This window comes from Rhinatrema bivittatum, chromosome 2, assembly GCF_901001135.1.
Source record: "Rhinatrema bivittatum chromosome 2, aRhiBiv1.1, whole genome shotgun sequence".
Taxonomy (NCBI): domain Eukaryota; kingdom Metazoa; phylum Chordata; class Amphibia; order Gymnophiona; family Rhinatrematidae; genus Rhinatrema; species Rhinatrema bivittatum.
The window spans coordinates 198,151,346-198,178,658 of record NC_042616.1 but is presented as its reverse complement, the minus strand read 5'-3'; the positions used below and the strand labels follow the sequence as shown (position 1 = coordinate 198,178,658).

The 27,313-nt window shown below is 42.6% G+C and overlaps 1 protein-coding gene across 1 annotated transcript in view; it reads right to left on the bottom strand.

The window, feature by feature from the left end:
* TSPAN13 (tetraspanin 13) overlaps window positions 1-27,313 on the bottom strand; it is a 100,005-nt gene that overhangs the window by 37,184 nt on the left and 35,508 nt on the right. Inside the window, exons 2-3 of the mRNA XM_029589030.1 lie at window positions 10,943-11,110; window positions 366-446 (exon numbers count right to left, since the gene is read on the bottom strand). Coding sequence (XP_029444890.1) covers window positions 366-446; window positions 10,943-11,110 — 249 coding nt within the window. The remainder of the gene's footprint in view (window positions 1-365; window positions 447-10,942; window positions 11,111-27,313) is intronic.

Below are 27,313 nucleotides of genomic sequence, written 5' to 3'. Positions count from 1 at the left end.
GGGTGCGCGTCGGGAGAGCGGGCGCTCGCCTTGGAACACCAGCTCTCCCGCGCATTTTACTGTATCGGCCCGAAAGTAGGAGAAATCCAGTGCCTACTGGCAACCATCTAAATGTGTTTATCCTTCAAACTCATGGTACCCTTCAGTCTGTCTGCGCTGTTTTGCCTCCGACCACAAGAGGGTGCTCTAATCTGTAGAATACATGTACTTTACAAAAAAAAGAAAGGGCTTGTGTGGCGGCAGGTTGCCACTAGCAACAAAATGATCTAGCTATCAGTTTTCATCGATAGGTGTCCAATCAATTAATCTTTGTAGATCAGTTTCTGCTTTGCAAGACAGAAAGAATGTATATGTATATGCTTTACCTGTTGATCCTTGTTCAATGCCAGGCAGGCACAAGAGACTGAAAATTGAACAACAAACACCAGGAAGAGAATAATCATGTACTGATGAGAAGTCAGTTAAGGATATGTAAGGGTTTTACACAAGATGCCTACAAAATCTCAAATCTGTTTTTTTTTTTATTATTATTTTATCAATGTGAAAACAGAAAACTAATGAGGGTGAACAATTCTTTAGATTCTACTGAAAGATTTTATTTGAAACATTTATAACATTTAAAAGAAGAATTGTGAATTCAGGGATTAATTGTTGGGGGAGGTAACCGCAACATAACTAATGAAGCTAAAGATATTTTCCAAAGATTATGAACACCCTGAATACACAGTTCTGTTAACACACAGTCAGATCAATACAGTAAAGTGCGGCCGCGGTTACCCTGCTCCTAACCCACTTTCTACCCACTTTTCGGCTGCGTTAGTCCAACCCGCGATACACTATCCCCTTTAACCTACTCTTACCGTGTCCTTAAATCACCGGGTAACCCCTTCCGCCCGCGGCATGTATATTACATGTAAACGATCGAATTAGCTATTCCCTCCCACACAGTAACGCGTGCCCCGACTATCGCTTTTTTACCCTGCCGTTTTGCCGCGCGTTTAACCTGCTAACTTACCGCCTACCCTTACCCCTGCGTTAGAGGCAGGGGTAAGGGTAGGCGGCAAACTTTCCCCCAGCCCCCGCTCACCTGCCCTGGCTGCGTCCATGGGTGCTGGTCTCCGGGGCAGCCCCAGTCCTCTCCCCTCCTCCCGAAGCAACGAAAGCGGAAAAAAGCGAAAAAGCGAAGAAAAAAAAGCGAAAAAGCAAAAAAAAAAAAGCAAAAAAGCAAAAAAAAAAAGTTGCAGGGGAGAGAGGACGGCAATCCTACGCTCGGGATTGCCAGTCCTCTCTCCCTTCCTCCCGAAGCAAGGCGCGAAAAGCAGCCTTGCTTCGGGAGGAGGGGAGAGAGGACTGGCAGTGTAAAGCAACGAAGCGACTTACTTTTTTTGCAGCAAATAAAAAAACAAAAAATTAGTGCATGCAGCCTTTCCAATTTTTCTGGTGTACACTGCTAATGATTATATCCCACCTACCCGGCACAGAAGCCTGACAGCTTCTTATCCAAATCTATTTCTGTTCTCTTCCTCTTTGCTTCACTATCCACCTGAGGAAATGAACATAAGAGTTCCTATACTTGAATCCAACAGCTAGGCCCTCTCACTAAAAAAAAAATTTACATGTTACTATCTCCTAAATTAAAGAAAAATAAGATTAACATATGCTTTAACCGCACTTACCTAAACTGCATTAAAATTTCTTATACTATTCCTACACTGGCTCAACCACACTTTCCACTAGTACTGCCAAATTATAGCATTAACATTTCAAAATCATCTTCCTTCATACCCTCTGTTACCAAATATGAAAAGAGGAACGTGTCAAGAATGACCTTTAAAATAAGGTTGCGCTGTGAGAGGTAGACAAATGCAGACCTGGCAAAAATCATCATTTTGACACCATTATGCGAGAGCGATCCCGCCTCCCTAGCTAAGCGAACAGCATGTTGTTTATCAGAAAAATTATGCAAGGAGCGTGGACGCGTACTTTTATCAGGCTGCAACGCTGAGACTCTGTGCGCTCGATCAATTTTAAAGGGCATTGTTCTTACATGCCAGACCAAGGATTTGGGGGAGCCAGCGAGAGACAAAGGCAGATGCATCATTCCCATCATTCCCATCGGCCTTCTCTGGAAGGCCAAGTATTTGGATATTATTTCAACGTGACTTATTTTCTAGGTCATCCAGCTTATTAGTAGTCACAATTTGTCGTCGTTCCAGACACACTGCCTTTGCCCTCATGGATGTCAAAGTGTCCTCAAGATCAGCAACACAGGTTTCCCCCTCCTCCAGGTGGCCGCCATGTTCTCGGACAGTCTCGAGCTGGGCAATCTTGTCCATCACGATGCCCAAACGTGAGTCAAGCCGCTTAGTTATTCGCGTGGTAAATTCCTCTAGCAAATCTGAGATATGATCATGGTCGCTGACCTCCTGTGCGGGTCCTCGTCTGAATCCTGGTTTGAGGCGGCCCTGATCTGGTGATTTCCCCCACGAGAGTTTCCGGAGTTTAGATCTCCTTTTTGACCAGAAATTAGACAGAGCTCTGGCTGGAATCCTTCTGGGAAGCCAGACGTAGACGAAAACGGGTAAAAAGCAGATTAGAGATGAGAAATCAAGGAGGCCCTGCGGAACTCAGCGAGATGCGTCCCTTCATCTCACAGCATGCCCGGAGGTCCTGTTAGCTTGCTTTTAAGAATTCGTTAGCTGCCATGCTCTGCTCACCAATACATTGACAGATGTATCCTCTATGTACTTTGCAATAAATCAGAAGCTACACAGCAAACATTACTTACCCTATCCCTGTATCAATTACAAGTGTAGAGTCAAGACATCTTTAACATTTTTAGCTACTCCTCTGCAAGTCCCCTAAAAGACAGGGAACAGCTATGTTGGAAGCAGCAACATAAATTTCTAATGCCAAATGAGCTCTGATTGGCTCCTATGCTGTATGATGTCATGTAATATCACATCACTGAAAGCAATAGAGACCAGACAGTATGAGGTAAGCTGTGATTAACACTGTCCTAAGGCTGGAACTGCTTAAAATAAAAATGCCCCAAAAGAAAATTCATATATTGTATTGCACCATACAGAAAGGCTACAAAGGTATATAGTGCAATATATGAATCTTACTGTCGGGGCATTTTTTTTAATATGTATCACCAAAAACACTGAATTGGAAGAATTGGTCAGTGCTGATTTCAAATTTGACTCCACTGGTAACTCAAGAAAGTTTCCTATTGAAATATAAAACTCCAGCTGCTCCTCCTCCCTGGCTCTCCTTGTCTGTCTAGAGGTAATTTGGCCAACCAGAGAAACAATGCAAAACACAATCTAAATCTTCCCTAGCTTGAGGAGGTGATTAATAATGAAAGAACTCCCTCAGACCTGCCAATGTGGGAGGTTGTTTCATCTTTCACAGGTTTAAGCAATTTAATTAAATGGAAGTAATAACATGACTATAAGATACCACCCCTTCTTGCCACACACAAACATCTTTTTTTCCCTTCCAAACACCAGCTCACAGCATGAGTGAAACATTTAACTGTAAATCAACCAGAGTGCTTATTTTCCCACATACACTTTCAGCTTTCACACCATTTATAAAAGTTAACCAAGCAGCAGATTTATTTAGCATCAGGCAGATCTAATGACTACATAAAAACAAAAAAAAAAAGTCCATGCACACAGAGATTATCTTGTAAATATAAAATATAATATGGTGCACAGTGACCTTACTATGCAGGCAGCACCCACTAAGCAAACAGTTGTTTCTTTAAAGAGGTGTGACTCACTGTCACATCTCTCCTGACCATGCAGCCCGCGCTTGCCTAGAGCTCAAACAAATGAAGCGAGGCTGTATTAAGCGACAATACAGGCTAAACTGGCCTCCAAATGACCGACATGCCCGTGTCTCAACACCATTAAAAGCAAAGAAGATTTAAGCAAATAAGCACTGTTTGGCTGCTCAGCAGACAGGTTCAAATGGGCGAAGCAGACTACTCCATCTCTGGTTTTCTTTTCCTCCCCTTCCCTCATCTTGCCAAAGATCCATTATGTCTCTCTCTCTTTGTCACATGCTTGAATTCTGTCTTCGTTCTGGCTCTTACAATCTCCAATGAAAGTCTGTTCCAGACTACCACCCTTTCAGTGAAAGAGTATTCTCTCACATTACCCATAAAAGGTGGAAGGAGGCAGACTCGGAGCACGACCCCCTACTTCTTAAGCTTTCTAGTATTTTATTAAAGGCTTCCAGATATTTGGAGGTTTCATCATGTCTCCACTTTCCCCTCCCTATTCATTTGGAGGGTACGTCTTTAGCTCCTTAATTTTCTCCATGGAAGGCTTACAGTACAGGCCATGCATGATTTTTATGGCTGTATTATATCCTTTATTGGGTTTTTGATAGATATATATTTTATGTTTTAACCCATTAGTAGTTAAGGAGCAATTTTCACAGAAATTTCCACAGGTAAAAGAGGTTTACGCATAGGGGGGAAAATCCTTTGAAAATTGCCTTCCCCATTTCCCCCAATGTGGGAAAAAGTATGCGTACAATCTGCAAAGTGTGTGTAATCTTCCATGCTCGGGGGGAAAAAAAAAAAAAAAAGAGGCAGAGCTGGCCGGCACAAATATGACTTGTTTAGCTATCTTACTTCACCATAATTTCACTTAATTTCCAGAATTTGTGTTTCACCTTTATAAAACAAATCTCCTAAAGGGAAGCATTTCTGCATTCAAGGCTACTCACCTAAGGAGAGACCAGCCCTTGTATCAAGGTCAGTATTTTAATTAAGTCATGATATATAAACTATTAGCTGTTCAAGACTCTGTACCAGATATATTGCTAAACTGTGGTTATAACAAAAGGATGTCCTGAAAGAGCTTGTAGGAGAAATCTACCAGGACTAAGTTTTTGAGGCAGATCGCCTTAACCAAGTGGAGTATGCATGGATATAACGAGGCCCACGCTAGATAGTTTATCAATAAGCAATATCTGTTGTAAATATACATATATATATATATATATATATATATATATATATATATATATATATATATATATATAAATAATCAAGGAGCAAGAGTTAAAAAGTGCAAACAATGTTCCCTCTAAGGATTGGGTTGCCATGTTCGAAATGTTTTGTTCATGAGCAAACAAATATTTTGGGTTTCATTACTCTGTGAGCACTACTTTCCTTGATGCAAAAGCCTATCAATTTATGCTCAAAGCAACCAAATCCTTAGAGAGAACATTGAGGGCAGCATGCACACAAATTTTCTCACATAGTTACGCACTAACACACTTGCATATATATTCACTCATATACTCTTTTACATGCATATTGGAGAAATTACTTACCTGATAATTCAGATGGACTCAGGACCAGTAGGGTATATGCTCCCCTGCCAGCAGATGGAGACAGAGCAAGCTGACGTCACAGTATATATAGCCCTGCAGTGACCCCAGCCTGCCAGTTTTCTCTTCAAAAGCAACCGTGGACAGCAAAAAACACAAGTAAAATATGATTAAAAACAGGTAACCAGAACTGTATTGAACCATAAACACTGAACTCACGTAAGATTCTAGGTACCCCAAGCTAAGGACTGGATTAACACTTACTTGTAATCCTTTGGGACCCAGAGCCCCACAGAAGGACTATTGACACTCTCAAGCGGCAGCCGAGGGTGGAAAGCTGAGTCCATCTGTCTACACTAAGGAAATTATCAGATAAGTAATTTCTCCATTTCCCAGCATGTAGACAGATGAACTCAAGACCATTGGGATGTACCAAAGCTACTCCCCAACAGGGTGGGAGGCTGCCCGCAGTCCAGTCAACAGCACACTTGCAAAGGTTGCATCCTCCCGAGTCTGCACATCTAGATGATAAAACCTGGAAAAAGTATGTAGGGAGGACCACATTGCAGCTCGGCAGATATAGACTGGAGAAAGACTAACCTCTGCCCATGACACTGCCTGAGCCCTAGTGGAATGAGCCCCAACCTGAGTAGGCAATGGCTTTCCAGCATCCACACACGTGGCCATGACTACCTCCTTAATCCAGCGAGCTATGGTAGTCCACGAAGCCAAAGCATCCTGCTTACTCCCGCCATGGACAACAAACAGTCTTTCAAAAAGGTTCAGAAAACCTCCAGATACTGCACAAGTCGATTGACTTCCAAGGGGCATAAGAGACCACATCCCTGACCTTATCCAGAGATGGTAAGGAAACAGACCCACAGACCTCAGTCTGAGGAGCTTTTAAAGCGTAAACTCCACTGCCTGCTTCTTCTGCGGTGAGTGGCAAGAGGACACCATGAATACATCCCGAGGAATACTATGAAAATCCAGTGCATACCCTTCTCGTATAACCTCCAGGACTCACTGGTCCAATGTGATCTCGATCTACCTCTGATTAAAGAGAGAAACGTAATCCCCCTATTTCCTGTTCCGGAAGATGGGTCAGCAAACATTCATTGGGAGGCTCAGGAAGGTCTGCCACCCGAGCCCGCCCCTCTCTTGGGCTGTCAGGGATGACAGGACTGAGATCTACCAAAAGGCCGAGTCCGCTGAAATGTTATCACTCTGTAGAGACGAAAATGCCTGGAGCCCCAGAGATGATCCCTCATATCAAAGGGGCACTGTAACTGCTTCTTAACCTCCGGCAACTGAGGAACCGGAGACTCGCCCCACTTACTGGCCATTCTCCAACTCACTCCCAAACAAGAGCGAGCCTTTAAAGGGCTTCTTGGTAAGATTGGCTTTGGAGGCTGTGTTAGTCAACCAATTTCGCAACCAGAGTTGACGCCTGGTCCCTATCACCGAAGCCACTCTGGCAGAGGTCTGGACCAAATCACAGCCTGCATCTGCTAAAAAGGTGGCAGCAGGTTCCATAACTGCTCTGGAATTCCCTCCAGACTCATCAACTTCCTGAGGGAGAAGCAGACAAGATCTCGCCACTGTGGCACAACAGGAGGCAATCTGTAATTTCATCGCCACCGCCTCAAAGGCTAGCTTAAGAATAGCCTCAATCCTTCTATCATGTACATCCTTCAAGGCTGCTCCTCCTTTGACGGGGATAGTCATCCACTTAGACACGGTACATACCAGAGCATCCACTCTGGGAAAACACGAACGCTATCTCACAGCCAGATCCAGGGGGTACAGAGGCCTTCCAATGTCAGACCCACTTTAAAATTTGCTTCTGGGACACCGCATTCCAGATCAATCAATTCCTGAATGGCATCCATCACAGGGAAAAAACAAGAGGCTTTATGTAAGGAAACCAAAATGGGATTCTTCCTCAACTCTGATATAGCATCCAAATCAGGGACACCCAGCTGTTGCAAGGTCTGGGAAATCAGGGCCAGCAGTAAGCCTTGAAAAAATTCCACCCAAGAAAAAGCAGCTGGGTCCAAACCAAGCCCACAAGGAACTGGAGCTAGTGCCACAGAACTGCCCTCGCCAGCGGAGTAGCCAGTTTAGGAAGAACAAGATCTGGCATCAAAGCCATGATCAACCCATCATCGGAATGGGAAAAGCCTGGCTTAGCAAAATCCAAGGAAGACAACTCTCTGAGCATTTGAGCAGCGCTGACACAGGTTAGAAGCCAGGTCAGACTGAGAAGCCTTAATATGACGGCAACACAAATAGGAAGACGCTTAGGCTTTTTGCTTACTGATGCCATCGCAGTAGTAAATGTGCGGCAGAATGGCTCGTGAAAAAAAATGAAATGCACCCAAAAATTAAGCATCTAGAAGAAAATGCAGCAAGGCGCACGCACAACCTGTGTTCCAAGTTAAGTGTGTAAAAAAGGTTTGTGCGCGAAAAAACCAAGCGCACAATGTGTGCATAGAGCCAACACACTGCGCACACTGACGGCCTATAGAGGGCAGCAGCACATGCACAAAATAGCGTGAAAATGGCCACCACGGCCTACCAAGTGGCATGTGAGAACAAAGCATATGTGCGGGCCTAGCCCACTGGGGTCCGCTCAACCCACCAGACTGCCCCATTTCCTGGCGTGGACTTAAAAGACTGTCTCCGGCTCTGGGGGGGGACATCTGCCGTCACCGCCGCGCTCGGCCTCCTGCACCTGCTACCTTTCATCTTAACTAGCAGCTAAGACCACACCAGGAAACCCAGCTACTGGACCAAGGCACAGCTCTGAGGGACCATGGAAATCACCTCAGGAATTCTCAACTGGGGGAGGGACCTTGAGGTATAACCACAGGAGAGCAGTGCTTTCTTTTCCTTAATTTAGAATTTCAAATGTCTCCTTCCAAAAAGCTCAAAGCAATCCCCATAGGGAGATGCACGTCCATCATCTGCTGAAGACAGAGAATACTAGCAGGCTGGGGTCACCCCCAGGGCTATATATACTGTGACATCAGCTTGCTCTGTCTCCATCTGCTGGCAGGGGAGCATAAATCCACTGGTCCTGAGTCCATCTGTCTACAAGCTAAGAAAATGCTCATTCTCACAAACACACTCTCATATCTTTCATTCACTCCCCAGACTCTCATGCACACTCACTCAATTCTCCTCCTCTTCCACCCAGACCTCAGAAATTGCAAACCCTTCACTGTCAAACACTTTGAGAAGTAACACAAACCCCTCAGGACTCAAACAGCAGAGGCCTTATCTATGACATGGTAGCAATGCAAATATTATACCATGCCCTATCAGATTAACACACCACCTACTGGGGTTAACAGAACAAAGCTCTATAGAAAAACATGCTAGAAGAAAAACTGCATCTCAGTTACATGTGCAGAACACAGATAGACCCTTATCTAATACAGAAAAGGATTACAAAATTAGAAAGATATAGGCAGACAAAAATAAAATGAAAAGCCCGAGAAACCAGACTATGAACAGTGGAATATAGAAGAAAGAACAAAATACAAATATGTAATGCACATTCCCAAAGAGAACATATGCCAATTACTAAAAATTCAATTTTTTTTTATTACCTTTGTTGTCTGCAGGGCCAGTGCGTCCCAGTAGACTAACTAGGTGGTTGCCTCGGGTGCGGCAAAGAGCAGCCGTGTGAGGCCACGAGCGGAGTCCATCCCACTCACAGCCAGGAGAAGCAGAGACTCGGGCCGCAGGCAGCATGTGTGTGTGTGTGTGTGTGTGTGATGGTGTTAGTGAAAGAAAGGGAGCCAGTGTAAGGGTGCATGTGTGAATGAGACAAGGAACCTGTTTGAGTGAATAAGGTCGGGGCCTGGTGCAAAGCACCTAGGGCACCTAATACCCTGACCACTGGTCCTGGTTGCCTGATCTTATTTTTCTAATCGGTTGATCCCAGACTCCCCCTCCCCCATAGTCCCTTTGGTTTTTTTCTTCTCCTCCTGTCTTATTCCCTTCTTCCCTCCATCCACACCCACAGACTCTCACCCACCCAGAGGCAGGAACTCACACATACACCCCCACATACAGGATCTCACCCAGCCACACAGACTGCCTCTCACCCACCTACTGCCATACACACATCATCTCTCTCACACACAGCCACAGCATTTCACTTACCCAGGTAGTCAACCATCCCCCCCCACATACACACACAGCCTGGCTCTCACACCCAGATATACAAACACACACACACAAAACCACCACCCCACCACACACCGGGCCTGGGCCTCATCTTCAGCTGCTAGCGGGATGGGGACTGCTGGCGGCCTCCACGTCTTCTTTCACTCTCTCTTCAGCTATGGGACAGGCTCCGCAGTAGCCTGCGGAGTTGTGGGGTGGGCAGCAGCAGAAGTTGCATTTATCCGAATCTCATCTGCTACTGCAAGACTGGTCCCCCCCCACCCCCAACAGCACATGATGCCGGATAAATGCAACTCCTGCTGCCCAGGAGGTGTAGGGAGGTACGATGTCACTGATCAGATTGGGCAGGGATTTGATTTAACCCTGCCTAATCTGATCCCTGCATGGGAGGCTAAAAGCTGTGTGCACAAGCACACGCATGCAGCTTAGAGAGAACAGTTAAGTGCAACCAACAATAACGATGCTTTCAGGGCTTCTGTGCCATCCTGTGTGGCCATGAAGATCTACTGCTATTGTAAAACAAGTTTCCCAGGGACAAAAAAGAATATTCTGTAACAGCACCACTTGGTAGTCTGGTACCACCACCCTCCATCCCCCCAGTCCTCCCTTTGATTGTTTGCATTAAATACCCATCACATGTATCAGAGAAATATCTACAATGGTTCTCTATCAAGCTGCAAAGCAGTGCCCCAGTTTCCTTAGATTCATATTGATAGGACTTGCTAAATTTACAAAGTTCTTGGGAGCCTTAAACAAGGTAGAGGACAGCAGATTAAAAAAAAAATAGTGCATGCAGTCTTTCCAATTTTTCTGGTGTATACTGCTAATGATTATTATATCCCACCTACCCGGCACAGAAGCCTGACAGCTTCTTATCCAAATCTAATTCTGTTCTCTTCCTCTTTGCTTCACTATCCACCTGAGGAAATGAACATAAGAGTTCCTATACTTGAATCCAACAGCTAGGCCCTCTCACTAAAAAAAAAATTAACACGTTACTATCTCCTAAATTAAAGAAAAATAAGATTAACATATGCTTTAACCGCAATTACCTAAACTGCATTAAAATTTCTTATACTATTCCTACACTGGCTCAACCACACTTTCCACTAGTACTGCCAAATTATAGCATTAACATTTCAAAATCATCTTCCTTCATACCCTCTGTTACCAAATATGAAAAGAGGAACGTGTCAAGAATGACCTTTAAAATAAGGTTGCGCTGTGAGAGGGAGACAAATACACCATTCAACAACCGCAAGAAGGAAAGGTGCAGTTGTAAACGGAGAGTACATATTGTGCTTTGGTTTGTTCATTTAAGAGAAGACAAAATCTCATAAAGCGTTACTATGCACAGTATGCTGACGATTTTCAAATAAAAGGATACAAAGAACAGCAACACCTGATGGTGCTTGATTGCTCCGATTAACCCAACCAATGCAATCAGGAACAAGAAGATTCCCACTGCAACTACCACACCAACGACCCGGAAACTGGAGATAAGGCCAAAGCCTATGCCCCACGCTGCGATCCCGATCAACAGGAGACTCACCATCTGGATAAAGAAGAAAAACCAAAGCAAAAAGTTAGACACAAGCAAGGCAGGCAGGGGCAAGAAAAAAAAAAAACTGACTGAAAGTCAGTCCTTCCACAAATAATTCTTGAAATGACACTGTACAAGGGGTCAGACTTAAAGACCTAAACATGTACACCCAGGGGCGGATTGGCCTATCGGGGGATTGGGTATCCCCCAATGGGCCAGTCGCTCTGGTCATGTGGTCTGCCAAGCGCAGCATCTTCTGGGCTGGTTTTGGGGAAAATCCCTGGGCTGATCTTTACCCGGAATCCGCCCATGTGTACACCTTAAACAAAATTATGACATTCATTTAAATATCTCAAAATTCCATGCACAGGAGGCAAGCATCTTTCAACAAAAAGGAGGCTCTAGAACGAGGGGTCATGGGATAAGGGTGAAAGGGGGTAGACTGAGGAATAATCTTAGAAAATATTCCTTTACAGAGAGGGTGGTGGATACATGGAACAGCCTCCCAGTGGAGGTGGTGGAGACAAAAGATGTGTCTGAATTCAAGAAAGCATGGGATAACTACAGGAGATCTCAGAGAGAGTGATGGAAATTATTTAGACAGATTTCATTTCATTTTTTCATTTTATTACAATTTATTAAACGCCCTACACAAACAAGGTCTAGATGAGCAGACTAGATAGGCCATACAGTCTTTTTCTGTCCTCATGTTTCTGTTTGTTGTGTAAAGTATCTAAACACGCAACTCCGCCCTCACACATCACAAAGACCCATCAGATACAATTACAAAGGATCTTTATATGCCCCCCAAGTAAATCCCTACTAAGAAACGAGCTCTCTCCAAGCTCTCTGCTTCAACGGCAGGGGAGAAGAAAAAAGGATTCGCACTCACAAAGCGGGGAGTAGCTGGCTTGTTACGGCGGTTACTACCCCAAACCAAATAAGCCTGATACTTCACTTTCAATGCATATCCTGCTTCAACCGCAGGGGAGAAGAAAAACTGATACTTCACGCATATCCAGCATAGCTCTCTACTTCAACGGCAGGGGAGAAGAAAAACTGATACTACACGCATATCCAGCATAGCTCCCTGCTTCAACGGCAGGGGAGAAGAAAAACAACCAATAAGGGCTGAATAACACAGTCTGGGTAAAACAAATAAACATGGGTGTAGCTTGCTTATTGCGGCGGTTACTACCCCTACTACCCCTAACTAATCAAGCTTGATATTTTACTTGGTTGCAGCTCCATCACTGCTCTCTACATTAATGGTGGGGGTGGAAGGGAAATAGAACCAAAGAGCTAAGAGAAACAGATAAGTATGAGAAAAAAATGTGAAGCTTGCTGGGCAGACTGGATGGGCCGTTTGGTCTTCTTCTGCCGTCATTTCTATGTTTCTATGTTTCTATAAGGCCCACCCTCTGGAACTCATTGCCTCCAGAACTTCGCCTAGAAACATGCCATCAAACTTTTAAGAAACACTTAAAAACATGGCTCTTCCGGCAAGCCTTCCCGGAACTGAAGCAACACTCAGACACTGGTCAACAGGCAACTTAGAACAACACAAACCTCATGAACTCATCACTCCCCAATGCCTGATTACACCTTATACGGACTGCCACGAAAGACACCACTGTAGATGCTCTAGTTCTTCAGCTAGTGTTATGCTCAAATCATATCACCCAATTTTGTACACTATTACCTGATACACTCAACTAGTTCATTATCTTGTAGACAATTATTTTCTACGACATTTAAAATCCGTTTTGACGTTATTGATATTTATTTAATAGTCACGTTCTTATGTTCAGAAACTTTGTTTGACATGTTCAGAAACTATGTTCGAGTTGCTTTAACATGTTATTGATATTTATCGAATAGTCACGTTCTAATGTTCAGAAACTTTGTTTATATCTACGTTCTCATGCTCTAAAAAAAAAAAACCCTGTTCAATGTAACGCCTTATCAGCGACTGTTTTGTTCTATGGAAACCGACCTGATTCGATATGTCTATCGAGAATGTCGGTATATAAAAATTCTAAATAAATAAAGTCACATAAAATGTATGTGGTCTAATACTGGATTTCAAATCACATATCAGGAAAGACCATTATCCACACTCAAGACCATCAGCAAGCCAGGGTAGATACAAAACCTTCTCCCACAGATTTTAAAGACACAATCAGGTTACCTGCTGCCCCCTCCCCCATTTGCTACAACTCTGCAACCATTGCTCCCACTAGTTCTACCTAAATGCTCTTCATAGCACTGCTGCTTTGTCCCTTCCTAATAAGCCTACTTTTCTTCTTCACCACACCTGGTAACCACTTCTGCTGCTTATTCCTTCTAATCCCACTCTCCTCACTCTTCCACTTACACACCCATCTCTCTCTTGCTACCACTTCCTCCTTTGTCTCTACTGCTGATCATATGCCTCCAAGCAACAGCTGTGAGGAGGAAAACAGAGGCTATAAAATGAAGATAGCAGTGCAGAGGGTGTCACAGGCGACGAAAGGAAAGGAGAAGCAGATTATGAAATGTGGAGAGAGACTGTAGATGACAACCAACTGGCCCATCCAGTCTGCCTTGCATTCCTGTCTACACTGCAAGGGTATATCTCAACTACAAACTATAAAAGCTTGACATCACTCCTTATCCAAATCAGTTTTGTTTCCTCAGTGGTTTTCTACCATCCAAGATAAATGGCCATACAAGCACTTCTACTCACTCACAAGTTTCCCCTTCCCACTGCACACTTACACATAGGATAGGGCGGAGCAAGGCCTGGCCCCCCCAATTCTTGCTATAATGCTGGAAAAAAGTATGGTAGTGGAGTTCCTTTCAAACACACGCTCACTTCTCACACTGCTCTCAGTCCTCTCCCTCTTATACGCAGACCCTACCCCATTCTCTTCCCCTCGCACATCATTTCAGCTCATAGAAACCAACAGAATAAAATGAGATTCCAAAGAATTGTACGGCTCTGTGGCACACTGGTCTCAGTCGCAGAGGACATTAATTTAGCAGTGTAGGGAGTCATGATGTGTCATACAGAAAGAATGAGGCACTCAAAGTCTAGAAATCAAAACGGCTTTTCAGGATAAAGCAATTTTCCCTACCTGTTAACAGGATACACCTGGACAGCAGCATGAATTAGCCATTAGGTGTGGGTGATGCCAACAATACCACAGACCCAGCTCTCAGAGTTTAATAAGACTTTACTGAGCATGTGCGAGTTCCTGCTTGCTCACGCTGCACGGTAAGCCCCTCAATCTTTTTCAGAGCTTAAGTTTTAATAAGGTATTAGACTCTATAGGGAAGGTAACAGGTATTAGGAATAGCTAATTCATCCTTATCTATGAAGAAGCCTGTTTACAGGTAAGCAAACTTAATATCTACTTATTAGTGGAGAAAGCAATTAGCAGAAGCACGTACTTAAACATAACCCAGCCCCACCAGGTAAAGAGAGTGACTACTGGGTTGTCAGGCTGCGCAGAACTGCTTGCCCAAAGTTACTGGGTCATAAAGATGTGAACAGATGACCAAATAGTAGCTTTTCTAATGTTTTCAAAAGAAGTGGCCCTAAGGTTCACAGGATCAAGGAGAAAGGGGGTAGACTCTTGAGTAATCTAAGGAAATTTTTTTTTAAAGAAGGGATAGTAGATACATGGAACAGCATGGAGGTGGAGGAAATAAGGCAATATCTGAATTCAAGTAGCGGTGAAGCATTTAAAGTCCCCCGACACGGTCCCGTGTTTCGCGGCGGCTGCATCGGGAGGGACCAGGAGAGTATTTTTTCAAATCTGCAATATAACATGAATAATCAGGAATAGGACAAAAGCTGCCATAAAAAGAATACAAATCTAGTGCACATACCTATTAAAGTGTCCTCAGGAGCGCAATCGCCCTCTGATTTTCACAAACATTTAAAGAACAAAAAAAGGCGCGAAGGCCAACTCTCGCGAGATGCTGAAATTAGCAGCAAGACACCTGTGGTCGTAACATGTTAACAGTGTTAATAAAACAAATACCACTCAATGTCTTTATTTAGACCATTAGGGACAACTGTGTTGAGGGTGTAGATCCATCGCTGCTCCCTCCGATCCAGCATGCCGGCAAAATCTCCTCCCCGCGAGGGGATCGAGACCACCTCTAATACTAGGAAGGACAGAGCAGCGATGGAATGTCCAGCTGCTAATTTCAGCATCTCGCGAGAGTTGGCCTTCGCGCCTTTTTTTGTTCTTTAAATGTTTGTGAAAATCAGAGGGCGATTGCGCTCCTGAGGACACTTTAATAGGTATGTGCACTAGATTTGTATTCTTTTTATGGCAGCTTTTGTCCTATTCCTGATTATTCATGTTATATTGCAGATTTGAAAAAATACTCTCCTGGTCCCTCCCAATGCAGCCGCCGCGAAACACGAGACCGTGTCGGGGGACTTTAAATGCTTCACCGCTACTTGCATGGAGTTGCCGTATTGAATGATTTATGAACTATTGACTAATAAATTTCTTATATTATTGAATGGGACTTTATCCTTTTACTTGCACCAGTGACTTTGGGTAATTGAAATCTCCCATTATTATTGCACTGCCAAATTGGTTTGCTTCCCTGATTTCTCTTAGCATTTCATCATCTGTCTGACCATTTTGTCCAGGTGGACGGTAGTATACTCCTATTACTATACTCTTACCCAACACACATGGGATTTCTACCCATATAGATTCTACTGAGCATTTAGTCTCTTGTATGATCTTTATCCTGTTGGACTCTATACCCTCCCGGACATAAAGTGCCACACCCCCACCAAGTTGATCCCCCCTATCATTGCGATATAATTTGTACCCTGATATAGCACTGTCCCATTGGTTATCCTCCTTCCACCAAGTCTCTGTGATGCCAATTATGTCAATCTCATCATTTGCTGCTAAACACTCTAACTCTCCCATCTTACTACTTAGACTTCTGGCATTGGCATACAGACATTTCAAAGTGTGTTTTTTGTTTGTTTTAACAACCTGCTTTTCAGTTGTTTGGGATAATTCGGAAATCATTAGCTTTGGTGATTTTTTACATATAGGTATATGAACTATGTTTGCATTTAATGGAACCTCTCTGTTGGGATGCCCTAACTCTCCTGTTTCATTAGTATCCTTCAAGGATACATTTCTCTGAACCATGCACTGCTGAGTGACTGTCGGCTTTCCCCCTTATTCTAGTTTAAAAGCTGCTCTATCTCCTTTTTGAAAGTTAGTGCCAGCAGCTTGGTTCCACTCTGGTTAAGGTGGAGCCCATCCTTTCGGAAAAGTCTCCCCTTTCCCCAAAAGTTTCCCCAGTTCCTTACAAAACTGAATCCCTCTTCCTTGCACCATCGTCTCATCCACGCATTGAAACTCTGGAGGTCTGCCTGCCTCTGGGGACCTGCACGTGGAACAGGAAGCAAACTGGGAATGCAAATTTCATTTGCATTCCCAGTTTCCCCAAGGTCCTCTTGCAATTTCTCATAATCCTCTTGTGATTTAACAACTTTGAAAAGTTTTGTTTCTTTGGCAAATTTGATCACCTCACTCATTGCCCCCATTTCCAGGTCATTTACAAATATATTATAGAGTAGTGATCCCAGAACAGATCTCTGAGGCACTCCACTATTCACTTTTCTCCACTGGGCAAATTTACCATTTAGCCCTACTCTCTGTTTTCTATCTTTTAACCATTTCCAAATCCATCTCATGACTTTTTAATTGCTTAAGAAGTCTATCATGAGGGACCTTGTCAAATTTTTTCTGTAAATCCAGATACATTATATCAACTGGCTCACCTTTATCCACGTTTATTTATGCCCTCAAACAAATGCTTATCTTTATACTCAGTAATTTTGTTCTTTATGATAGAAATTTATTTTGCCTGGCATAGATGTCAGACTCATTGATCTGTAGTTTCCTCGATCACCCCTTGAGCCCTTATTAAAAACTGGCATTACATTGGTAACCCTTCAGTCTTCAGGTACCATAGACAATTTTAGTGATAGCTTATAAATTACTAACAGGTCCGCAATTTCGTTCTCAGTTCTTTCAGCACTCTGGGCTGTATACTGGTCCAGGTGATTTGTTACTCTTTAGTTTGTCAATTTTCCCTCGTACATCTTCCAGGATCACTGACAGTTGTATCAGTTGTGCAGAATCCTCATCTTTGAATATCATTTCTCGCATGAGTCTCTTTTTTGCTTTGCTCTTCACTGGGCAAAATGAAAAGAATTCATTTAGTCTCTCTGCTATGGCTTTGTCAAGTGCCCCTTTTACCCCTCCATCATCTAATGGCCCAGCTGACTCCCTCACAGGCTTTTTACCTTGATTATGCCTGAAAGTTTTTATTATGAGTTTTTGCTTCCATGGCAAGTTTCTTTTCAAATTCTCTTTGCCTTCCTTATCAATGCTTTGCATCTAATTTGCCAGTGCTTATTCTGTTTCATTTATTAGGATCCCTTTTCCATTTCTTGAAAGATGTTTTTAGCTATTATAGCCTTTTTCACCTCTCTATCGGGCCGATACAGTAAGGACACGTAAGAAAAAGTGCGGCAGTGCCAGGTGCCCGCTAGTTTGACACGCGCACATTTTGGTTCACAAGCCACTCGATTCAGTATTCAAATTAGACGCAAATCCAAGCGGTGGTAAACGAGCGTCCAAAGCAAGTCAATAAAGCGGTAGGCGTTCACAGTCCATTTTACTGTATAGAGCGGTATTCAGTGCCTATACAGTATCCAGGGTGCGCTGGTACCTGTCATTTGAAATGTCATTCCACCAGGTAGGTGGATGGTTCTTTTCTACATGATCGGAGGCCCTGCTGCCTTGAGCGCCGTTCATGGACATCCAAGGTCGGGGCTTCCGTTCATGGACCTTCCCGCCTGTATCCGGGCGTCCATAATCGGAGGCCGGACGTCCAAAGTCAGGGCTTCCGTTCATGGACGTCCAAGGTCATAGGCCTCCCGATTATGGATGCCTAACAGACAGACGCCTAGCAGACGGATGAAGGCCTGGCAAGCCTCCCATCCCTCCGGCGTCTATAGAGGCGTCCATGTCCGGAGCCTCAGAGACACTCAGGGATGGATGGTACACTTGAACCCAAACAGAATACGTGCCTCCTCCAGTCTGGCTGCTGGGTTCTCTGGTTGGCTGGGTTCTACAATCTGCCAAGCATGTCGAGCATTTCTCATTCTGCTTCTCAACCGAATGAAAAATAGCGCCAGAGCCAATATATGCATGTTGTCCATGGCGCTGTCCGGTACAAAGCTGACTGAACACCACACTAACGCCAAGGTAGGCGGTAAATATGCAGGTTAAAGATGCGGTAAATAAATGGGTTAAAAAGGCGATAATTTGGGCGCACGTTACTGTATCTGAGGGAATAGCTAATCTGATCATTAACATATCATATACATGCGGCGGGCGGAAAGGGATACGCGTCTTTTTCTGCAAGCGATAAGGACGCGTAAAAGCCGATACTGAATCGCGGGTCCGCCTTACGCGCTCAAAACGCGCGTCCAAAGAGGGTTAAAAAACGGGCAAACGTGGCCGCGCTTTTCTGAATCGGCCAGTATGCTAGTAGCCGTTTAGCTTTTCTTCCACCTTTTCTAATGCATGGAATACATCTTGTCTGGGATTACAAAATGGAATTTTGAAAACATCCATGTCTGATGTAAACTCTAAACCTTTCAGCTTTTTTCCTATTTTCCTCATTTTATCAGTCACCTTTTTGAACGTTAAATGGTGTTGTCATAGATTTCTATAGTGTCCTCCCTCCACTTATTAAGTTAAATTTGATCATGGTGTGATCACTAATGCCAAGTGGCTCCAACACTGTTACCTCTCACACCAAATCCTGTGTTCAACTATGGACTAAGTCTAAAATAGTTTCCCCTCTTGTTGGTTCTTGTACAAACTGCTGCATGAAACAGTCATTTATTTCATCTAGGAACTTTGCCTCTCTAGCATGCTCAGATGTGACATTTACCCTGTCAATACTGGGGTAGTTTAAATCACCCATTATTTCTGTGCTGCTAATTCTGTTAGCTTCCCTAATTTCTTTGAGCATTTCATTATCTGTTCATTCTGGCCAGGTGGACTATCATATACCCCCCCCCCCCCCCCACTGCTAGTTTATTCCACTTTTCATAAGAAATGCCAAGACCTGCATCCTGCTAGCAGCCTATTCATGTCACAAGTATCAGGAGGGATCCCAAAGAACAGATCCACTCCTTACTCATAACCAGGGATAAGCAGTGGCTTTCCCAAATCTACACAGGCAATTGTTTATGGACTTTTCCACCAGGAACTCATCTAAACCCAGCTATGTTAACTTTCACCACATACTCTGGCAACAAATTAAACAGTTTAAATTGTGTATCAAATGAAAATACTTTCACTAGCTTTAAATGTGCTATTAGCTTCACAGAGTATCCCCTAATCCCAGCAGTATTTGAAAGGGTAAATAACTATTCCATTTACCTGTTCCATCCTACTCATTTTATAGACCTCTATCATATCTCCTCTCAACTGACTCTTTTGCAGGCTTTTTAATGCCATCTCATAGGGGAGCTTATCCAACCCCTTTATCATTTTGGTCACCTTTCTCTATATCATTTTTAGTTGCACTATATCTTTTTTGAGATGGGGTGACCAGAATTGCACACAATACACATGGGTATGGTCGCACCATGGATCGATATAGAGGGATTGATATTCTCTGTTTATTTTCCATTCTTTTCCTAATACTGCCTAACATTCTGCCTTCTTTTTTAATCACTGCTCCATACTGGACTGATGATTCAAAGTATTATCCACAATGATTCCAACATCTTTATCTAGGTGGTGACACCTAAAACTAATTGTGTACCTATAGCTTGGTTTGTTCTTCCCCATATGCATCTCTTTGCACTTGTCCACATTAAATGTAGTCTGCCACTTAGATGCCCAATCCCCAGTCTTGCAAAAATCTTGCAATTTCACATTATCAGCTAATGATCTAGCAACTTTAAATAATTGTGATATCTGTGAATCTGATCACCCCATTCATCATTCCTTTTTCCAGGCCATTTTTAAATATTAAACACCAATCTCAGTACAGAACCCTGGGGCACTTCACTATTTACTTTTCCCCACTGAGAAAAACAGCCATTCAGGTCTACTCCGTTTCCAATATTTTAGCCAGTTACAAATCCACAATAGGATATTGCCTCCTTTCCCATGATTTTTTAAATTTCCTGATGAGTCTCTCATGAAGAACTTTAATAAACACTTTCAGAAAATCCAGAAACACAGTATCAACTGATTCACCTTTGTCCACATGTTTGTTAGCACCTTCAAAAGAATTCAATGTGTCAGGAGGGACCTAAATCAAGATTCTCTCTGTTACACAGTACACAACTGATGTGCCATTCAATTGTGTACTGTGTAACACAGAATCTTGATTGATGTCCTTCCAGTTGCATTGAATCGAAACATGGTGCGTGTCGGGGGACTGTGAAATTAATTACAAATGTACTACTATTTGACATCTGAGGCTTAAATAAACCCTCAATTTAATTTGCAAATGCTTCTGGACTTTCTACTCTTTGACCATTCCTTTGTACTGATTGCATTGTTCCGAAAGAGAACATAACATATTTGTCCCCAGTCTTGCAGCAATTGCACCGGCTTTCAGAGCAACAGCATATAGACTAAGATTCTTCGTTTACTTTGCAAAGCTCTTCAGAGTGAAAGTCCAAAACATTTGAGTGACTGTATTTTATTGTAACATTCCATCTTGTTTGTTGCATTCTGCTGCTCACCAGTTGCTTGTTGTTCCATCTTTAGGGAGCTGCAGTTTCATTCTACACAGAGCTGGGCATTTTGTGATATAGGCCCTCTGTTATGGAATGAGTTACTTCATGAGCTGTGTACAACTTCCGATTATAATTTTTTTCGCAAACAATTAAAATCACATTTGCTTAATCTAGCAATTGTTTGAGGGCTCCTGGTCATTTTATTTATTTTATTCTATATTGAGTTATTTTGTTTACCACAAATCCAAAGAAAGTCACTTGTCAATGCAATATTTCAAATATTTTTTGTGGGAATGCTGATGGTAATTATAACTAAGTTTCCTATTACTCACTGCGGCTCTGTAAGGACCTTCATACAAGCTAGCACCAGGTATAGCTTCCTTGCTGTGCTAGTATGAATATATAAATCATTGGTTCCACAGATATCGACAATTTGCTTTATGTTTTTAAAGGAAACTATTTGGGACAGATTATATATTCATACTAGCACAGCAAGGAAGCTATACCTGTACCTGATGCTAGCTGTATGAAGGTCCTTTCAGAGCCGCACTGTTAAATACAGTTAGGTTGTTTGTTATATCAATGTTACTTGAATATCGGTATATAAAAGTGCTAAATAAATAAATAAATGTCTGCTTTTCTGTACTCCCTTACAGCTGTATTTTAAGTAGATAAATGAGCAGCAAGGCAATGTAGCGTGCCCAAGCTCGGACAAAAAAAAGGGAGTGTGCTCATGCGGGAACTCCCAGGCATGCTCAGTAAAGTCTTTGAGCTCGGTCCGTGTTGGCACTGTTTGATAAATAAATTACGTATGGGTGATGTTGTTTTATTTTTATTTAGATTTATATTCCGCTTTTCGCACTTTTTCAGCACTTCAAAGTGGATTACATTCAGGTACTGTAGGTATTTCCCTATCCCCAGAGGTCTTACAATCTAACAGGCCCATTCAGTACAGTGCGCTCCAGCAGAGCACACTTTTAACCTGTAATTAGACGTGCGTTTGACGCACTAGCTTTACCTCTTATTCAGTAAGTGGTAATAGCGCGCCAAACGTGCGTCCAAAACCCTCCCCCCCAAACCTAATAGCGCCGGCAACATGCAAATGCACATTGATGGCCCTATTAGGTATTCCCGCGCGATTCAGTAAGTAAAATGTGCAGTCAAGTTGTACATTTTACTTTAAGAAATTAACGCCTACCCAAAGGTAGGCGTTAATTTCTGCAGGCGCCGGGGAAGTGCACAGAAAAGCAGTAAAATTGCTTTTCTGTGCACCCTCTGACTTAATATCATGGCGATATTAAGTAGGAGGTCCCGAAAGTTAAAAAAAGTAAAAAACAAAAAATAATTTGAAATAGGCCCGCGGATTGAAAACTGGATGCTCAATTTTGCCGGCGTCTGATTTCTGAACCCATGGCTGTCAGCGGCCTCGAGAACAGATGTCGGCAAAATTGAGCGTCGGCTGTCAAACCTGCTGACAGCCGCCACTCCTGTCTGAAAAGAGGCGCTAGGGACGCGCTAGTGTCCCTAGCGCCTCTTTTTACCGCCGGCCCTAATTTAAATAAATTAAATTACTATATCAAGCGCACAAGAAAGTGTCCTGTGCGCTCGCCTGCTCTCCCGCGATTTTTAATGTATCAGCCTGTAAGTTTGTACCTGAAGCAATGGAGGGTAACGTGACTTGCCCAAGGTCACAAGGAGTGACAGCAGGACTCAACAGCAGGACCAAATCATGCCTTACTTGTCAATGGACAGTCAAAATCTAAATTAACCATACATTGGAGAGACCACATACAGACAGTGTGTAGCACCTGTGGACTCAGAGCACACTATCCCAGTCATATAAAGTGGATGACTTATTTGTAGAGGCTGAGCCCAAGCAAGTACAGTCACAGAACAGAGTCCCAGGCTCTTCATTTACTTCAGTGAAGACCAAACCAGGAGTTATAATGAACTCTCATACGTCAGAAAATACTGTAGTCCCACTTCAAGATAAAAAGAGCCGTGTGTGAGCTGGGCATCCAGCCAGGACATGAAAAAGCAGCAGAAAGGGAAGAAGCAGAGTGCATTTACCCGATCATGTTAAAAGAATGCCCAGCTCATACACACTGTATTTTCCTTCCTTTTATAAGATAACACTTCTGACAACTGAAACAGGAATCAGTTTGTTCAAGATAAGGACTGTGAATGCAGGAAGCTCCATTCTTCAGGCTTTCCTGTTCCACCTTTAACAAAAGAAAATGTATTCTGTGTTTATGTCGCACATAGGAATTACTGACAAGGAAGACTGGGCCAGGGCAAGTTGGCCAGTAACTCTTATGCAAAATCACTCTCCCCCCAGATAAAATAAGACAGAATAACAGTATTCAAAGATGTTCTGCCATTTACATAATGCTAAGAGGTGGTCTTAAAAAAAAATAAAAAATAAAAAAGTAAATGTTCTCAAAAATCTGTATCTGGAACAGATAATTCTTAAACAGTTACCCTATAGCTATCCAATACACGTTATCAGTAGTGTAAAAAATGTAGCTAGTACACAAGGACAGTTGCCTAAATTGAGAACTAAACATAAAAATATATATTTGATTTTTCTCACTAAATCCTTGTGAAAAACTGCTCAATGCAGACAAATCAGCTCATGGAGGACTCCTTTAGGCCAATTTTCAAAGGGTTAAGGAGCCTAATGTTGATGTCAGGAATCTAAACTGGCCTCTACAAAAAGCAATTAGGGCCAAGTCTCTAAATTTAGGTACTGAATTTAACCAGGAGTTTAAAAAGTGGGGGCTGATTTAGGGCAGGGGAAAAGGTTAGGAGCTTAGCACTGATACTCAGCACTAGAGATGTGAATCGGAACCAGAATCGGTTCGGATTTCAGTTCCGATTCACATCTCTACTCAGCACTAGACACTTAACCTAGCCTCCTGAATCTAGGTAAGTTTTCAGCTGAAAATTAAGGCTCTTAAGTTCAGCTGAAAATAGGTTCCTAAATTTCGGAGCTCAGCTTTTTATTTTTGTTAGTTTTCTTTTAATATTCCTCCTTGCATAGTATCCCAGAATCAAACAGTTAATACATATGCAGAGCACCCTGAGCATCCTTATGTTTGTTTGGATCATGTTTTAACGATTTATTTTCCACTGCTCTTTTTTTTCCCCCCAAACTTTATTTTCAGATTTCTAACAACATACAATGTAACACCCCCCCCCCCCCCAAACCAGAAGGTTTCCCCACGAGCATCTCCCGAATTCCCTTCCTCCCAACCTTCCCATTTAGATTGTCCATGATAGATTCTTGGTAATCGACATGGACATAGAAAAACTAATATAAAGAGAGTCATTATCTTCCTTAGTTGACATTTTTGTTGAGTGAATGAAGAGTGCATCCCATTGCCATCTCTCCTCTGGTATAGAGTTGTGAAATATTACTACTATTAACCTAAATTATATTGTTATAGATGATACAAAGTTTCAAAGGGAGACGGACAAACGAACACAGGAACAAGACGAAGCAGGAACAGAACTGGAACAGAAGGATCCTGGAACGAGACTTGGAACAAGACAGGAGCAAGAACAAATGCAGAGGCAATCTAGCAAACACGCCGACCCGATTGCCAAGGCAAGGAAGCATAAGCAGGAACTTCCTTATAACGGGGAATCAATCAGGGAGCGCCGAAGAGCTAAGACCCACCCTTGGCCCTACAAGAGGCCGGGGTCCGCGCAGGGGCATGGCCAACACCGCCAAGGATGCCGAGCCTCGGCGTGAGGCCTGGTGCGCAGTGGAAGGCCCGGCGACCGCCGCTGTGGGACACTGGGGCCTGGAAGTGCTGGCAGCTACCGCTAGGCAGCCGACCCGAGACCTGCCGTGGAACCATGAAGGTGAGCAGGCCCGTGTGCGGGGCAGCTGCGGAGCATAACATTAGTTTCCTCCAGAAGTTATATACTTGAGTACAATTCGAAAAACCATGCCAGGACGTGCCCCTCTGATTCACATTTTAAACATATTTCAGATGCACAAATTTTTGCTTTAAGAGTCCAAACTTGAGTTCGGTATACTTGTCTTAAAAATTTAGACTGAGTTTCCCTCAGCGAATCATTCTCCATAGTCAAAGATGTGGGAAAAACAGTTCTGCAATTCTGTTGAACTTATATTTGCCTCTTCCTTATTCCAACACCGGTTTAATAGAGAAAAAAAAAAGTCACTGTTCCTTAGTTCCAAAAGAGCTTTCATAATAAAAAAATAAAAACACACCTCTTGTGCAAATTTTATCATCAGTTCAAAGAGCTTGAGAAAGATAGCTTTATAGTCCTTTCTAACTGGGGAAATACATTGACTGAGCCAATTATGTTCAACTTGGAGAAACGCATTCAATTCTTTAGTGTCCAATTCAAATTCAGACAATAGATCTTCAAACGCTTTATAATGGAAGAGGTCTTCACACTTAAAGTCCCTTCGTTCTCCATTTTTTGAAAATTAAATTCTGTGATCCTGGTAAGAACTGAGGATTTCCCCATACGGACAAGTAAGGCAATACCACTTTATCCACTTTCAAAATCTCACATAACTGTCTCCAAGCTTATCTACACAATACCACTATTTTGTTAGATTTTACATAATCCAGCAGGTCATTATTGGGAATGTGAAGTATGCTACATAGACTAAGCAGGGCGCACCATTCGCTTAAAAAAAAATAAATTGGGGGGGAACATACTGAGGTACCATAACCAATCCTTTATATAGCTCAACATACAAGCCAAATTGTATAACTGCAGATCTGAGCAGCTTAGACCCCCAACCTCTTGTCATCAAGGTTTTAAGGGTTATCTTAAACTTTTATTGACTAAAATGAAACTTAATATTCCTGTAATATACATCCTGAACATTTAGCGGTATATAAATTCCAAAATAATCATTTCCTGCTGAACCCATGGTAACGGAAAGGGGTCCTCCCATTTATTCTGCAAGTCTGACTACATCTACTGCCTCTGATTTATCCAAGTTTAATTTTTAACCCAGAAAAACTCCCAAACTCTTTCTGCAGTTGCATGACATTAAGGGACACCTTGGGATTTGTTAAAAATACTAAGACATCGTCAGCAAATGCTGCAATTTTTAATTCAGTATTTATCTCAAAACCCAAAATACTTGGACTACTTTCTATTTTCCTTAACAAGGGATCCATAACTCAGAAGATAAAGCAATGTGGACAGTGGACAACCTCGTCTCATGCCCCTCTGTAAATAAAATTCCTCAGATATATGGCCATTTACAATTATCACTGATTTGGGATTTTTATATAGTAATGAAATATACTGTAAGATCCTACCAGAAAAGCCATACCTAGGAAGTACAGAAATAAGTATGACCAACAGACAATAGGACATAGCCATCAGGAGTTGGCTAACATGTCTATCTGCAGATCTTCCTTTTACAAAGCCCACCTGATTGGGAGAAATCAGTTGAGGTAGTATTTTAAAGCCAAGTCTATTAGCTAGAACTAATGCAAATCATTTAAGATTTCAAAATCGAGCAGAGAGATGGGGCCTATAGGAAGCCAATTTCTGGGGGTCTTTACCTGGTTTAGGCAACATCGTGATGTGAACTCTCATGGAATTCTCTGGAAATGCTCCTCGTTGTAATGCTTCTTCTTAAAAAACAAACAAACCCAAGGGTAGTAGTTGATGTGCTAATACCTTATTATAATCAGCATTAAGCCCATCTGACCTTGGTGTTTTATGCAGTCAAGTATTTCCTGCAATACTATAGGTTTATTCAGCTCATCTACCTGAGTCTTGTGTAATGCAGGCAAATTTAAGTTGTTGAATAATCTATTTTCCCACTTGGGAGCCTCTGCTTGTGGTTCGGCTGAAGAGTGATGGGACAGTTTTAAAAGTTTTACGCAAATCTTGTTTCCCAGTTAACCTTATCATTTGTTAAACGTTCAATATATGCTTTCCCTCTCCATGTCCCTGCTTTGCTGCCGAACCTAACACACTTATGAGAAGATCTCAGCAACTGTTTTTGTATGCTCTGATGTAAAAATGTATTAAGGGAACACAATAGTTCTCTGTATGTTTTCTTATTCTCAGCATTAGGGGTAACAATTTTTCTTTAGCCACTTTTAATTCTCTTTCAAGATGTATAATAGTTTTAATTCCTTAGGCTTTTCTTGTAACATAAGCTGCTATTTCCCACCGCATTACGGCTTTGCTGGTTTCCCAAAATAATGTGGCTGCCCCTTTATGTTGACCATTCGTATATTCAGCAATGAACACAAGTGGTTGGATTGGTGTAAAACAGGACTTTATTGAATCTTGCCCGACTCTGGCCGAGTTTCGCTCAAAGAGCTGCCTCAGGGGCTTAGAAGCCACTTGAATTGGCTTAGATCACCTCAAAGCTATCACGT